Source organism: Nycticebus coucang, chromosome 10 (assembly GCF_027406575.1).
Source record: "Nycticebus coucang isolate mNycCou1 chromosome 10, mNycCou1.pri, whole genome shotgun sequence".
Classification (NCBI taxonomy): domain Eukaryota; kingdom Metazoa; phylum Chordata; class Mammalia; order Primates; family Lorisidae; genus Nycticebus; species Nycticebus coucang.
The window spans coordinates 116,491,631-116,506,040 of record NC_069789.1 but is presented as its reverse complement, the minus strand read 5'-3'; the positions used below and the strand labels follow the sequence as shown (position 1 = coordinate 116,506,040).

General features: G+C 53.7%; 1 protein-coding gene across 4 annotated transcripts in view; it reads left to right on the top strand.

Annotated features, from left to right (window-relative positions):
- Positions 1 to 339: 339 nt before the first annotated feature.
- GRIN2D (glutamate ionotropic receptor NMDA type subunit 2D) overlaps positions 340 to 14,410 on the top strand; it is a 45,873-nt gene continuing 31,802 nt past the window's right edge. The window contains exons 1-4 of one of the 4 annotated variants that reach the window (XM_053607387.1): positions 340 to 1,577; positions 2,379 to 2,655; positions 5,929 to 6,410; positions 11,697 to 12,316. In XM_053607387.1, the coding sequence (XP_053463362.1) occupies positions 5,955 to 6,410; positions 11,697 to 12,316 (1,076 nt within the window). In that variant the 5' untranslated portion in view covers positions 340 to 1,577; positions 2,379 to 2,655; positions 5,929 to 5,954. Of the gene's footprint in view, positions 1,578 to 2,378; positions 2,656 to 3,848; positions 3,932 to 5,928; positions 6,411 to 11,696; positions 12,317 to 14,410 lie in introns of those variants that run through there. The other 3 variants (XM_053607388.1, XM_053607389.1, XM_053607390.1) reach the window with 3 other exon arrangements.

The window sequence follows — 14,410 nt, the reverse complement described above, 5'->3', positions numbered from 1 at the left end:
AGCACCTGCTCCAGAGTTCCAGAATTGTCCTCCCTATACATCATACACACACACACACACGCACGCACGCACATTCCCAGGCTCCACACTCAGGGGCCCAGGTGTCCTGTTGTACTATACTCCATCCCAGAGCTGCATGGGTTGCTTTGTACAAGTGCTAGGCCCAGGCTTGGCGCCTGCAGCTCAGTGGCTAGGGCGCGAGCCACATACACCAAAGTTGGTGGGTTCAAATCCAGCCTGGGCCTGCCAAACAACAATGACAACTCCAACCAAAAAATAGCCAGGTGTCGTGGAGGGTGCCTATAGTCCAGCTACATGGGAGGCTGAGGCAAGAGAATCACTTAAGCCCAAGAGCTTGAGGTTACTGTGAGCTGTGATGCCATGGCCCTCTACCCAGGGAAACATAGTGAAACTCTGTGTCTTAAAAAAAGAAGTAGCTGGGCATTGTGGCAGGCGCCTGTAGTCCCAGCTACTCGGGAAGCTGAGGCAAGAGAATCGCTTAAGCCCAGGAGTTGGAGGTTGCCGTGAGCTGAGTGATGCCATGGCACTCTACCGAGGGCCATAAAGTGAGACTCAGTCTCTACAAAAAAAAAAAAAAAAGTGCTGGGCCTTACCTCTCTAGCAGGAGGAGCAGGATGGACAGCTGGCCTTGCAGGATCCTCAAGGGGACAGGCTGTGTCTGTGAGGGGGCAGATGCTACTTGCCTTTGGGATCTTGGGTACCTATGGGTAATGGAGTCTAGGTCCCTTCATAAAAAAGGGGTACAGAGGTATTGGTTTCTTCAGAAGGATGGATTGACTGCATACCAAAGGGAAGGTCCCTGAAGGTGGCTTGTGCTAGGAGACAGTCAGATGCCTGAGTCCCTTTTAGGTTCTAGATTCCTGCTGGAGAAAGGACTGAGGTAGGAGGATATTTGGGGCCTGAAACCCTGGGTCTTAAGGAGGAGGGGCTGGAGGCCCAGACTATGGAGTCCACCAGGGAGACCCAGTATGCAGGCCTAACCTTCTGGGGAAATAGAAGCCAGATGATGGGTCTTGGCATGGCCGACACTGAAGTCAGGGAAAGGCCTACTGCTTTCCCAGCCTCAAAAGGGGATGGGGCAAAGAGCAGCAACCCCTAGTCTGAGGCTGGTGTCTCCATATCAGGTTCCGAGTCTCTACGCACCCCCCCCCCACACACACACACACACACTTCTTCCTCCCTTTTCATTTTCAGCCCCTCACTCCCCTGTCCCAAGAGGAAGACGGATGCTGGTAGCTGGGGGAGGGGGCTGACCCCTCCCCCAGCCCTGGCAGGAGGAGGGGTCCCCAGGGAGGCCAGGAGGGGGGGCTGTGGGTCTCCCGGCAGGGGCGGACGGGGACTGAATGTTAATCGCATCCCCAGTGAGTGTGTGTGTGAGAACAGAGCGAGTGTGAGAGTCCCTCCCGCTCCAGCTCCTCCAAGCCGCGGCCGCCGGCGCCACCCTCACCCGCAGCTTCCCGCAGCCTGCCTCGGCCACCAGTGCCCAGCTGGGGGGTGTTGGCCTGGGTGGGTCCGCCCGGCCCTCAGGGGTCTCTCCTGCGTCTGCCATCTGCCCGGTGAGGATCTGTGTCGCTGGGTGTCTGGGGCTGGCTGGTGGAGGGGGGGTGTGTCTGTAAGGGCTGCTGCGGCCGCAGAAGGGAGGGGTCTGTCTGTCTGTACTGACCCTGAGCCTTCTGCCTGGGTGCTGTGGGCCCCCAGTCCTCCCCCTCAGCACCCCCAAACCTGGATGAATGGTGTGTACCTGGGTTCTGTGTCTCCTGCCTGCATCCGGCCAGGCGTCTGGGCGTCCCCGGCTGCCTGTGTCCTCCTGTCTGTCCGAACAGCCTCTGTCAGCAGTGATAGCCTGGCCCCCATTGGACCCCTGTGTGTGTGTGTGTATGTGTGTGTGTGTGTTTCCCTTCTCAAGCTCCGGGGGTGTTGAGGGGGAATCCCAGGGAAGAGAGGCGGTCCGTGTGTGCGTGTGTGTTGGTGCGTGTGTGTTTCTGCCTGTGTTAGAGAGTGGGGGTGTGGGGGGGGTCTAGAGGTGGCCAAGCGAGGAAGGGGCAAGCAGTTCCCCAGACAGGCGATTTCCCGCTACTCACACAAACACACACACCAGCCACCAGCTTCAGAGGTGACCCAGACAGACAGACAGACAGACAGAGACAGACGCTGGGGAGGGGGGGGTGCTGAGGGCATGAAGGGGGGAATGGGAATGATCAAGGCAGAGGCAGGACTGGACACATGGAAAGGGGGGAGGAGCCGGGCTGAAGCAGCAGAGGGGGGCACCGCAGGTGGGCGGAGGGGGATCCCCATGGGGTCAGGGTGGTAAGAGGACACCCCAACAGCCTCTGCAATGTACGGGGCCCAACTTCCAGTGCAACATGTGTAGCCGTGTCCTCGCCTAGTCCAGGTGGCCGCAACCTTGGGGGACAGACAGGGCAGGACAGGACCAAGGAAGAGGAAGGAGAGACGGAGCCAGAGACAGGCAGGAGGTCCCTGCCACACCACCACCGCCTCTGCCACTGCTGCTACCCTGGGGCCTGACCCCCCTATCGGCTCCCTGAGCCCTCCACGGAAACTTGGGGTCACTGGACGCCAGTTTCCAGTCCTGGCCCACCTGAAATCCCCCCAACAGAATAGGGTCATGAAAAGGTAAGGCTGGGGAAGGGATGCATGGATGGGGGCGGGAATGTGGACCCCAAATCTCGGACAGGGAAAGTTGGCCAGAGGCCTCATAGAAGTTGAGGGGTTGAATGGTGGGGAGGGATCTTTGCTCCCCCTCCAGCTTCCCTGTCCTCGGGGACTTTCCTCTGCCCTCTCTCTTTCTCCTTCTCTGAGTCCCTTTTCCTGGGTCTCTATACCTCAGACCTCTTAAGGCCCCAATATCTCTGGCATGTTGCTGCCTTTCTCCAGTCCTGCATACCTGGCACCCCTTGCTCTCTTTGTCCCTCCATCTCTCCATCTCACCTTCTCTCAGCACCCCCTCTCCCTGCATCAGTCTCCCCCACCGCTTGCCAGCCCTCTCCCTTTCTCCTCTCTCTCTCCCTTCCCTTCTCAGAGCTATGAGTCTGCTATTAATACCCCTGACAAGGACCTTGAGGGCATCCAGGCCCCTGGCACGCCTTGCCTAAGCTGCCACCCCTTCCTCAAGGTTCTGGAATACCCTTCCAGCCTCTTCTAAGAACCAGGATTAGGGTGGGGAGAGCCCGTGTTGTGTGTGCGTTGTGGGGGAGCGGTAATGGGATGCCGTCTGCAGCACCACTCGAGGTGGGGGAGCTGTTGATCAAAGTGGCCTCTCTTCTGTGATGGACTGGGGGGACCAACGGACACAGGGACACCCCAGAAATCTCTGGCACCTTCCTTCTTCTCAGCTTGGGGCAGGCTATGTTGTGCACAGGATTTGAGTGGAACGACTGGGGAGACAGGAGCTGAGGAGGCACCCAGGATGTTGGGACTAATGGGGTTTGAGACAAAAAGGGAGTTTCTGAGGGGAGGGCTGGCAACCCAGATTCCTGGGTCTTGGGGGAAGAGGGGAACTGGGGACCTGGACTCTCGGTTCCTGCGGGGAGAAGAGGCTGGGCATTTGAATTTCCAAGTCTCAGGGCAGAAGGAGGCTGGGACTTTGGGTCCTGGGAAAGAACAGGGCTAAACACCGGACTCTGAATTCCTGGGGGAGGACGGGGCTGGTGGCAGGACTCCTGGGTCATTATGATAGAAGTTGTGTGAGGGAAGAGGGGGCTGGGGGCTCAGTTTCTTTAGTCCTAGACAAGGCATGGGATAGGGGTCCAGTCTCTGTAGCCCTGGGTGGGTGGCATGAAGAGATGGAAACAGGAGCCTGGTCTCTGTGATCCCTGAGGGTATGTTTTGTGAGGATTGGGCCTCCTGAATCCTGGAGGACTGGAGCTGCCACTTCTCCATCCCTGGTGGGGTAAGGGGCTAGCTTCCCCATTCCCTGTGGGAGAGAACCAAGCATCTAACCTCCTGAGAAGGGTGGGGAGGGCTGCCCTCCTGGGCCTCAGCAGGGGGTAGGACCCTGGAGTCCCCAAGGGCAGAGGCCAGGCAGGGCTAGGTCTGAAAGAGGCAGAGGGGGTGAGGGGTGAGCAGCCACCAGGAAGGGAGGGGAGACTGAGAATTAACCCCGCGGGGACCAGGCCACAGCTGTGGGTTATTTTGGGGCGGAGTGGGGGGGTTATTCTGAGCACTGATTGAGCCAGCTGCTTGGGGAAGGGCAATGAGAGGAGGGGCGAAGAGGAAGAGGAGCCAGGATTTGAGAGGGACCAGCATGCTAGGAGCCCCCGCCCCTTTCCCGCGGGAGACAGCAAGGGCCAAGGATCTGGGGGGGGGGGCAGAGAGAAGGTGTGGAGGCCTCTAGGCAGGGGAGAGGGTGTGGGCCTTTCCCCTACCCTAGCTGGCTGTGGGGTGGAAGAGGCCTGTGCTACCATGGCAACCGGACAGGAGACTGACAGCCAAGAGAGAACCCTTCTCTGCCTGGACCCTCACCCCTTCAGGAAGCCCCTAGGACAGGCTCCAGTCCCTCTCTGGGAACCAGGAGTCCAGACACCCCCCCACCCAGTGCCCTCCGCCCTCAGACCCAGGCAGGACCCAGGAGCCTGGGCTCCCAGCCCAGCCACCCCAAGGGGCTCATATTCAACAGGGTACACAGGAAGAGATGCTGTATTTCCTCTAATTTAGTAAATTGCTCCAGGCTGGGTGCCAGGGAGCCCCCTCCCCCCAGCTCTCTACAGCTGTGCCCCCAACCCTGCATCCGAGCCTGGGCCATGACTCTTTCTCACTTTCACTGAGAATGTGGGGGACAGGAGAGTAAAGGGGCAAAAACGGGTTGGGGGTTGTGGTCAGGGTGAGGGGTAAAGTCACAGGGACACTTTCTCTCGTCGGGGTGCCCCACTAATTTCTCCTTCTCTTTCTTTTTCTCTCCCCACACACCTGACCCCTTTTCCCTTTCTCATTTTTTTCCTCCCTTTTTCTCCTTTTTATTTTTGCTCCCTCCTGCCACTTGCCTTCCCCGCCTTCCTTTCATGTCTGTGCTGGGCACCTCCCTGGTGGGGGTCTCGATCTTTGCCTTGCCTCGCTATTTCTGTCTTCCTGTATTTTCTCTCTGCTCTGACTGCCTCCCTCAATCTCAATTCTGTTTCCCCATCTCTTATGTGTGCGTGTCTCTTGGTGGCTGTGGGGTCTGTCCCCATCTTCCTGGTTTTCTTTCCATTTTCCTCCCTAACTTTGTCTTATCTCTCCTGCCTTCCTGCGTCTATATCTGCATCTCTCCTCACTCTATCCTTCTCTCCCTGAGTCTCCCTCACTTCCTATTTCTATCACACCTTCTCTCTTTCCCTTTTCTCCCTGTCTCCATTCCTCCTTCCATCTCTCTCATTCCTGCCATCTTTCCCCTGACCACTTCTCTGTTGTTTTCCTCTCCCTTCCTTTCTCCCTGCTCCTGTTTTGATACCATCTCTGTGGGTCTCTCTTTCCCATGTATCATTGTTGTCCCATCCCTACCCTATCTCTTTCCCTCTCTCTTCCCTTGCTTATGTATCTTCCTCTGACTCCATTACCCATCCATCTTTGTGTCTCCCCCATACTCCACTTCTCCCTGTCTCTGTCTCTCCCTGTTTCGCTCCCCACACCTCTCCCTGTGTATTTGGTGTTTCTTCCCCACCTCTCCCTTCCACCTCCCCCCACTGGGTCTGTCCTTCTGCCTGTGTGTTTCTCCTTCTGTCTGTCTTCCTCCCTCCGTGGCTGTGTCTCTGTCTCCATCACTTCAACCTTTTCCTCTCCTGTCTCCCCTGTACCTCTTCTGTGTATCTCTTTCTGTATCTTGTCTCGCTGTTTCTCCGTCTCCCCGTCTGTGTCTGTCTGTGCTCTCTGCGCCTCCCTCTCCTCCCGTCTCTCCCTGACCCGGGTGCTCAGAGGCCGCCCGGCGGGGCCCGCAGGCGATGCGCGGTGCCGGTGGCCCCCGCGGCCCTCGGGGCCCCGCTAAGATGCTGCTGCTACTGGCGCTGGCCTGTGCCAGCCCGTTCCCGGAGGAAGTGCCGGGGCCGGGCGGGCCCGGCGGGGTCCCCAGCGGGGCGAGACCGCTCAACGTGGCGCTTGTGTTTTCGGGGCCCGCGTACGCGGCTGAGGCTGCACGCTTGGGGCCGGCCGTGGCAGCGGCCGTGCGCAGCCCGGGCCTGGACGTGCGGCCTGTGGCGCTGGTGCTCAACGGCTCGGACCCTCGCAGCCTCGTGCTGCAGCTCTGCGACCTGCTGTCGGGGCTGCGCGTGCACGGCGTCGTCTTCGAAGACGACTCGCGCGCGCCCGCTGTGGCGCCCATCCTGGATTTCCTGTCGGCGCAGACCTCGCTACCCATCGTGGCCGTGCACGGCGGTGCCGCGCTCGTGCTCACGCCCAAGGTGCGCGCGACCCGCGACCGGGGTGGGGGCGGGGTCAGCTGCTGAGGGGCGGGGTCTGAGGAGCTCTGAGGGGTGTGGCCTTGGAAGGGACAGGGACAGTACTGTGGTTCAGCATCTGCGAGCACGTGGGGCCAGATGGTAGAGGTTAGGTCTAGATAAGAGGCAGGGCTGACATGGAGGGGGCGTGCCTATAAGATAAGCGGTGTCTTCAGGAGAGACATAGAAGCAGGGTCAGGGAGAGAACAGTCGTTGATGATCAGGGTTTGGGGAGGACGTAGACCCAGTCTTTGCAGGTGCGGGACCGCGGGAAAGTAGAGTGAGGGGTGGGAACTGGGGACAAAAACAGACCAAGCCGAGAAAGCAAAAATCTGAGGGAGGGGTGAGTCTGGGATCAATGAGGGATGGAGTCAGTTGGAAAGGAATGGGATTCAGAAGAGCGCCAAGTCTAGAGGAGAGGTGGGAGCCAGGCAGAGATAGGAACCCAGAGACAGGGATATTCAGTACCCAGTGACTGAGTCTGGAGAGGAGCATAGGGTCTAGAAGTCTGTGTGGGAGGGAGGGGCCTGAGATCCAGAGGAGTCATTGGACAGAGATGCACTGTCCAGGGGTCTGGGGCAGAGGCGGATCCAGCCAATGAGAGGTCAAAGCCAATAGCCTGCAGGGGAAGGGAGGGTAGAGGCTGGAGCTGGCATGGCCTGGAGAAAGGCCTGACTCCTGAAGGCACAGGAGGGGCCAGCTGTAGTGGACTTCTTGTAGTGAAGGAGAGAATTGGACCAAGCCTTGTTTGCAAACTGAGAAGGGGTCAGCTAGGAGGCTGAACCTATTCAGGGATGGAGGAGACAGAGGTGGCATTTGCTGGAGGACAGAGCTTCCTGGGTGGGTGGAGCCTGAGTCTGCCAATTCCCGGCTGTGAGGGCTTGTGGCTTTGTGACTGGATCACTGTTGTAGTTCTGTCCAGAGTGTTCTGGGAAGGACCTCTCTGTCCAACATTCTTGTTCTCCTTGGCACGCTGTAGTCCAGAGATTTGTAGGCAGATTACCTGGCAAGTGAACTTTTTATTTCCTGGTAGCCACCTCCATGTCATACTCAGAGATGTGGTCCCTCGTGTTTCCATTGCTGCTGAGAAATATAGTCCACTCTTTTTCATTGTCTGCTGGGCACTGTGGTACTCAGCACACATCTATTACCTTCTCAGAAATGTCCTTTCACTGATCCTAAAGAGAAGAAATAGTGGTCTTCACAGCTCCATCTGTGCTGGGAACATGGTCCTCCTCAGCACAACTCCAGCTGCTGAAGGATGAAGTCCTTTCAGGGTTCACATTACATGCTAAGAGATCCCATCCCCTCAGGACAAATGTCTTCTCCCCTAAATATGTGACCATAGGCACATGACTACGGATAAGTCCACTGGCTGTTCTCACTGCATTACAGAAAAGTTTATTGAGGGCTGATTCTGTGCCAGGGCTGTTTTAAGTTCTGGGGAACACAGGAGCCGGGGGCAGGTAAGACACAGTACCTGCTTTATGTAGCTTGTATCCTAATAGGGAGACAGACAAAACAAGTAATGGTAAAATCTACCCTGAAGGAAATCAATTGATGACAGTCAGGGGAGGAGGTGACACCTGAGCTGGACCTGAGAAATGAAGAGGTCTAGCATAGGGGAGCTGGCAGAAAATGTGTCCAGGAGGCTTGGCGCTCATAGCACAGTGGTTATAGCGCTAGCCACATGCACCAAGGCTGGTGGGTTTGAGCCCGGCTGGGGCCAGCTAAACAATAATAACTGCGACAAGAAAATAGCTGGGTGTTGTGGCAGGTGCCTGTAGTCCCAGCTACTTGGGAGGCTGAGGCAAGAGAATCTCTTAAGCCCCAGAGTTTGAGGTTGCTGTGAATTATGATGCCACGGCACTCTACCGAGGGCAATATAGTGAGACTCTGTCTCAAAAAAGAAAAAGAAAGTGTTTCCAGGAGAGGCCAAAGCTAAAGGCAAAGCCCTTGAAGCGGTAAGGAGCTTGGCATGCTTGAGGAAGAGTGTGGCTGCCACTGACTGGGGGTTGGGGTGGTAGGAGATGAGGTCAGAGAAGCAACAGGGGCCAGTTCATGCAGGGCCTTGTAGGCCACAGTAAGGACTTTGGCTTTGATTCTGAGGTAGAATCATTGGAAGATTTTCAACCAAGAAAGGATGAGATCCAATTAATATTTTGAAATAATCACTCTGGCCACTCCTTGGAGAATGGACTGGAAGATGCAAGGTTGGATGCAGAAATGGGTTGGAAAGCCATAGATGTCTAGGCAAGAAAGTGGTGACAAGTGAGGGCTGAGGCAGTGACCCCCGTGAGGAATGGATAACAGGGGTTATGTTTGAACACAGAGCCAAGATTTGGAAATAGTGAGATGTGGGTGTGAGGGAAAGAGAGGGAATAAGGAAACTGGAAACTTGGAGCAGGTTTGAGGTGGGGAAAGATCCAGAGTTCTAGTTTTGACATGCTAATTTTGAGATGCTTCTTGGAAATCCCAGGGGAGGCCTTGAATAGAAAGGAGGACTCTGGGAGGCCAGGCGGTGGTAGTTGGATTGCTTGACCAGGAGTTCAAGACCAGCCTGAGCAAAAGTGAGACCCCCATCTCTACTAAAAATAGAAAAACTAGCTGGGTGTTGTGGCGGGCACCTGTAGTCTCAGCTACTTGGGAGGTTCAAGCTAGAGGATCACTTGAACCCAGGTGTTTATAGTTGTTGTGAGCTACAATGATGCCACTGCACTCTATTCAGGGTGACAGAGTGAGCCTCTGTCTCAAAGAAAAAAAAAAAAAAAAAGAAAGAAAGAAAAAGAAAAGAAAAGGCTCAGCACCAATAGCTCAGCTGTTAGGGTGCCGGCCACATACACCGGGGCTGGTGGGTTTGAACCCGACCTGGGGCTGCTAAACAACAATGACAACTATAACAAAAAATACAGCCGGGCATTGTGGTGGGCACCTGTAGTCCCAGCTACTTGGAAGGCTGAGGCAAGAGAATCTTTTAAGCTCAAGAATTTGAGGTTGCTGTGAGCTGTGACACTACAGCCCTCTACTGAGGGGGACATAGTAAGACTCTGTCTCAAAAAAAAAAAATGAAAGGGGGATAGGTTTGTCCCAAGCTCATAGGAGAGGTTGTGACTGAGGAAAGGTGCCATCAGCGTGCCCAGAGCTATCTAACAGAATTTTCTGCAATGATGAAGATGGTCTGCATCTATTCTATCCAATATGATAGCCACAAGCTTCATGTCACTGTTTACTGTTTCACATGAACTGTATTTCAAATTTTATTAATTTAAATTAGAATAACTATGTATGACTCATGGCTACCATAAGTATTGGATCATACAGGAAACAAACAGTATTTAAAACCACAGGGCTTGGGCGGCTCCTGTGGCTCGGCGGGTAGGGCGCCGGTCCCATATGCCGGAGGTGGCGGATTCAAACCCAGCCCCGGCCAAAAAAAAAAAAACCACAGGGCTTGATGGGATCCCCAGGAAAAGAAGACAGAAAAGAAAACATTGAGGTGCAACTACATTTAGAATTTTGGCTGAGGGAGAGGTTCCAGCCAAGGAGAACGGAGAAAGAGGGACCTGGGAGGTAGGGGGAAAACCAAAGAAGGGAAAGTTCACTTAGCAAAGATGTATCTTCCAGTTTGGTGAGTAACTTCATCATCCTTGTTGCGTGCTGGGAGATGTAGTCTCCCTCACTATGTAGAGAACTGGTTCCTCTCTGTGGATTCTGGGGACTATAGTTCCCTCACAGCATGCTGAGGGTATTAATGATAGTGATGTTAGCTGCTGTAACAGGTAAACCTTCAAATCTCAGTGGCTCTACCCAATGGAAGGTTGTTTCTCAATCATATAAGATCCAAACACAGCTGGGCACTGTGGCTCAAGCCTGCAATCCCAGTACTTTGGGGGACCAAAGTGGGAGGATTGCTTGAGCCCAGGAATTTAAGACTAGCCTGGACAACATAACAAGACCCCACCTCTACAAAAAAAAAAAATTAAAAATTAGCCAGGTGTTAGCCGGGCGTTGTGGCGGGCGCCTGTAGTCCCAGCTACTCGGGAGGCTGAGGCAAGAGAATCGCTTCAGCCCAGGAGTTGGAGGTTGCTGTAAGCTGTGTGATGCCATGGCACTCTACCGAGGGCGATAAAGTGAGACTCTGTCTCTACAAAAAAAAAAAATTAGCCAGGTGCAATGGCGTGTGCCTGTAGTCCCACCTATTGAGGAAGCTGAGGCAGGAAGAATCCCTTGAGCCCTGGAGCCCTGGAGTTTGAGGCTGCGGTGAGCTGTGACTGCACCACTGCACTCCAGCCTGGGCTACAGAGTGAGACCTTGTCTCTAAAAAAGTAAAAAATAAATAAAATCCAAACAGGTGTTCCTGATTCAAGGTGGCTCTTATCCATGTGAGGGACTCATCCGTGTGATGACTTGGGCTCCTTCCCTCTTGTGGCTTTGTAATCCCTAGGATTTAAAAATTCTCTTCAGGGACCTCTATATCTACCCTCAGGCAGGGAAGAGAGTAAGGAGGTTTATGGGGAAGAAGTTTATTTTTGTGGTTTTTGGGGGTTTTTTTGTCACATAATCTCACTCTGTCACCCTCACCATAGCTCACAGCAACCTCAAACTCTTGGGCTCAAGCAATCCTTCTGCCTCAGACTCCTGAATAGCTGAGGCTCCAGTCATCCACCACAATGCCTGGCTAGTTTTTTGGGTTTTTTTTTTTTGAGACAGAATCTCACTTTGTCACCCTCAGTAGAGTGCCATGGCATCATAGCTCACAGCAACCTCAAACTCTTAAGCTCAAGCAATTCTCTTGCCTTAGCCTCCCAAGTAGCTGGGACTACAGGCACCTGCCACAATGCCTGTCTATTTTTAGAGATGAGGTCTTGCTCTGACTCAAGCTGGCCTCAAACTTGTGAGCTCAGGCAATCCATCTGCTTTGGCCTCCCAGAGTACTAGGATTACAGGTGTGAGTGACCACGCCCGGCCTCAGCTAATTTTTCTATTTTTAGTAGAGACAGAGACTCACTCTTGTTCAGGTTGGTCTTGAACTCCTTGAGCTCAGGTGATCCAACCATCTTGGCCTCCCAGAGTGCTAGGATTATAGGTATGGGGAAGAGTTTTGATGGGTGCGGCTAGAAAACTCAGTCAGGTAGCTAAACTAATCCCAGATCTAGCCTTGTGCCCCAGGCTAGTGAACAGCTAGCTGGTCAGCCCTAGAAGATGAGACTCCCACATCAGGAGGCCTGACATCCTCCTCCCTTTCCCTAGGAGAAGGGTTCTACCTTCCTGCAACTGGGCTCCTCCACAGAGCAACAGCTTCAGGTCATCTTTGAGGTGCTGGAAGAGTACGACTGGACATCCTTTGTAGCAGTGACCACGCGAGCTCCTGGCCATCGCGCCTTCCTGTCCTACATAGAGGTGCTGACTGATGGCAGCCTGGTGGGCTGGGAGCACCGTGGAGCCCTGACGCTGGACCCTGGGGCTGGCGAGGCCGTGCTGAGTGCCCAGCTCCGCAGTGTCAGTGCACAGATCCGCCTGCTCTTCTGTGCACGAGAGGAGGCTGAGCCTGTGTTCCGGGCAGCAGAGGAGGCTGGCCTCACCGGGTCTGGCTACGTCTGGTTTATGGTGGGGCCCCAGCTGGCTGGAGGTGGGGGCTCTGGGGTCCCTGGTGAGCCCCTCCTTCTGCCAGGAGGTGCTCCCCTGCCAGCTGGGCTGTTTGCAGTGCGTTCAGCTGGCTGGAGGGATGACTTGGCCCGGCGTGTGGCAGCTGGTGTGGCTGTAGTGGCCAGAGGTGCTCAGGCCCTGCTGCGTGACTATGGTTTCCTTCCTGAGCTTGGCCATGACTGTCGTGCCCAGAACCGCACCCATCGTGGGGAAAGTCTGCATAGGTGAGTGGGGCTGGGATGGGAGGAGGGTGGAGGGTTTCCAGAGCCTGCCTAACGGGAGTACTCACTGGCTGAGTGGCCTCAAATAGGTTGCATCCCCTCTTTGAGCCCCAGTTTTCTTTTCTGTAAAATGGGTGCAATTAGGTCTCTTTTCTGGGTTTTTGTTTGTTTGTTTGTTTTGTTTTTTTGAGACAGCATCTCACTTTGTCACCCTTAGTACAGTGCCGTGGTGTCACAGCTCACAGCAACCTTCGGTTCTTGGGCTTAGGTGATTCTCTTGCTTCAGCCTCCTGAGTAGCTGGGGCTACAGGCACCCGCCACAATGCCTGGCTGTTTGCTTTTTTTTTATTATTGCAGTTTGGCCAGGGCCAGGTTCAAACTCACCACCCTCGGTATATGGGGCCAGCGCCCTACTCACTGAGCCACAGGTGCCACCCTTTTCTGGGGTTTAAATCAGGTAATTTGGGAAAAGCACCTAAGGCACACTGAGTGTATTACTCTATTTCATGACTCGAAGACGCATTATTTTAATGTCTTTGAAATCCAGATGTTTCTTTTAATTAATGGCTTTTTATGTTTTAATTGTAGCACTTTTTTTTCTTTGTGGTACATAAAAATAGCCAGTCTTGTAATTGATAGCATCTTAGATTCTATAAAATACCTAATTCGAATATGAGCTGAATTTTAGTAGCAGGGAAGACCCAACAATCTGGTGGCCCAAATGGGGAAAAGTTTGTTGCTCTCTCACATAACAACCTAGAGACAAAGGCTGGGGACAGTGGCTCACACCTATAATCCTAGCACTCTGGGAGGCCAAGGCAGGTGGATTGTCTGAGCTCAGGAGTTCAAGATCAGCCTGAGCAAGAGTGAGACCCCATCCATCTTTACTAAAAAATAGAAAAAACAGCCAGGTGTCATGGTGGGTGCCTGTAATCCTAGCTACTCAGGAGGCTGAGGCAAGAGGATAGCTTAAGCCCAAGAGTTTGAGGTTGCTATAAGCTATGACGCCACAGCACTCTACCAAGTGAGAGTGAGACTCTGTCAAAACAAAAACAAACAAACAAAAAACCAACCTAGAAACAAGCAGTCCACTCATCAGGAGATTGCTGCTCCATGTGATCATTCAGGGACCCAGGAGCCTCCTGCCCTGTTGCTCTCACATCTGTGCACAATGGAAGCTGGGTCATGGTCGTGTCTGAATTGTAAGCTCATGAGAAACAGGAAAGAGAGGAAGCGGAGAGCAATTTTCTTTTGAGTATGTGAGGCAGAGGGGATATATCTCACACTCTATTGTTGAGCACAGTCATAAGGATAGTGCTGATTTACCAGTGGTTGACAGTATCCGTGCTGATTGGTTAGGTGCCCACTCTGATTAGTGCCTGTGTTATACTGATTGCTAGATATTTTGAATGTAACTCCTGTTCATGGCATGGCCTAGCTACAAAGAAGGCTGGGAAATGTCAGCCCTAGCATAGCAGTTCCAAACCCAGCTTATGTGCTATTATTTTAGAAGAGAAAAACAGAGTTTAGTAGAAAACAGCATCATCGGACGGTGCTGGTGGCTCAAAGCCGTAGGGCGCCACCCCCATATACCGGAGGTGGCAGGTTCAAACCCAGCCCCGGCCAAAAACTGCAAAAAAAAGAAAGAAAACAGCATCATCACCGTAGGAAGATTTGGGAGTGGGCAAACTGATGAGTTTGGTGAAAGAACGAAGATGAAGTGAGTTTGAGAAGAAGTGATGGGTGGGGAAGAAGACCTCAGGGGGAAAACTGAGAGCTGCTGAGTTGGGAATCAGGATTCCAGTACAAGAGGGTGAGAAAAATGTCCCTGTTCATAAATACTTACTGAGCTCCTGCTAGGAACTAGGGCTCATGCTGGGTACTGGGAACATAGAGATGAATAAGACCATGGACTTATTCTTAAAAGAACGCAGGATCCTATAGGGCTGGCAGACAGGGATGGGGACAATGGCAACACAGCATGATGCTTGCAGTAAAGGAGGCAGCACGGACATTGTGGGGGCACCAGGGAGTACTGTCTAAGCCAGGACATTTTTTGTTTTTGATTTTTTTCTTTTGAAACAGAGTCTCACTTTG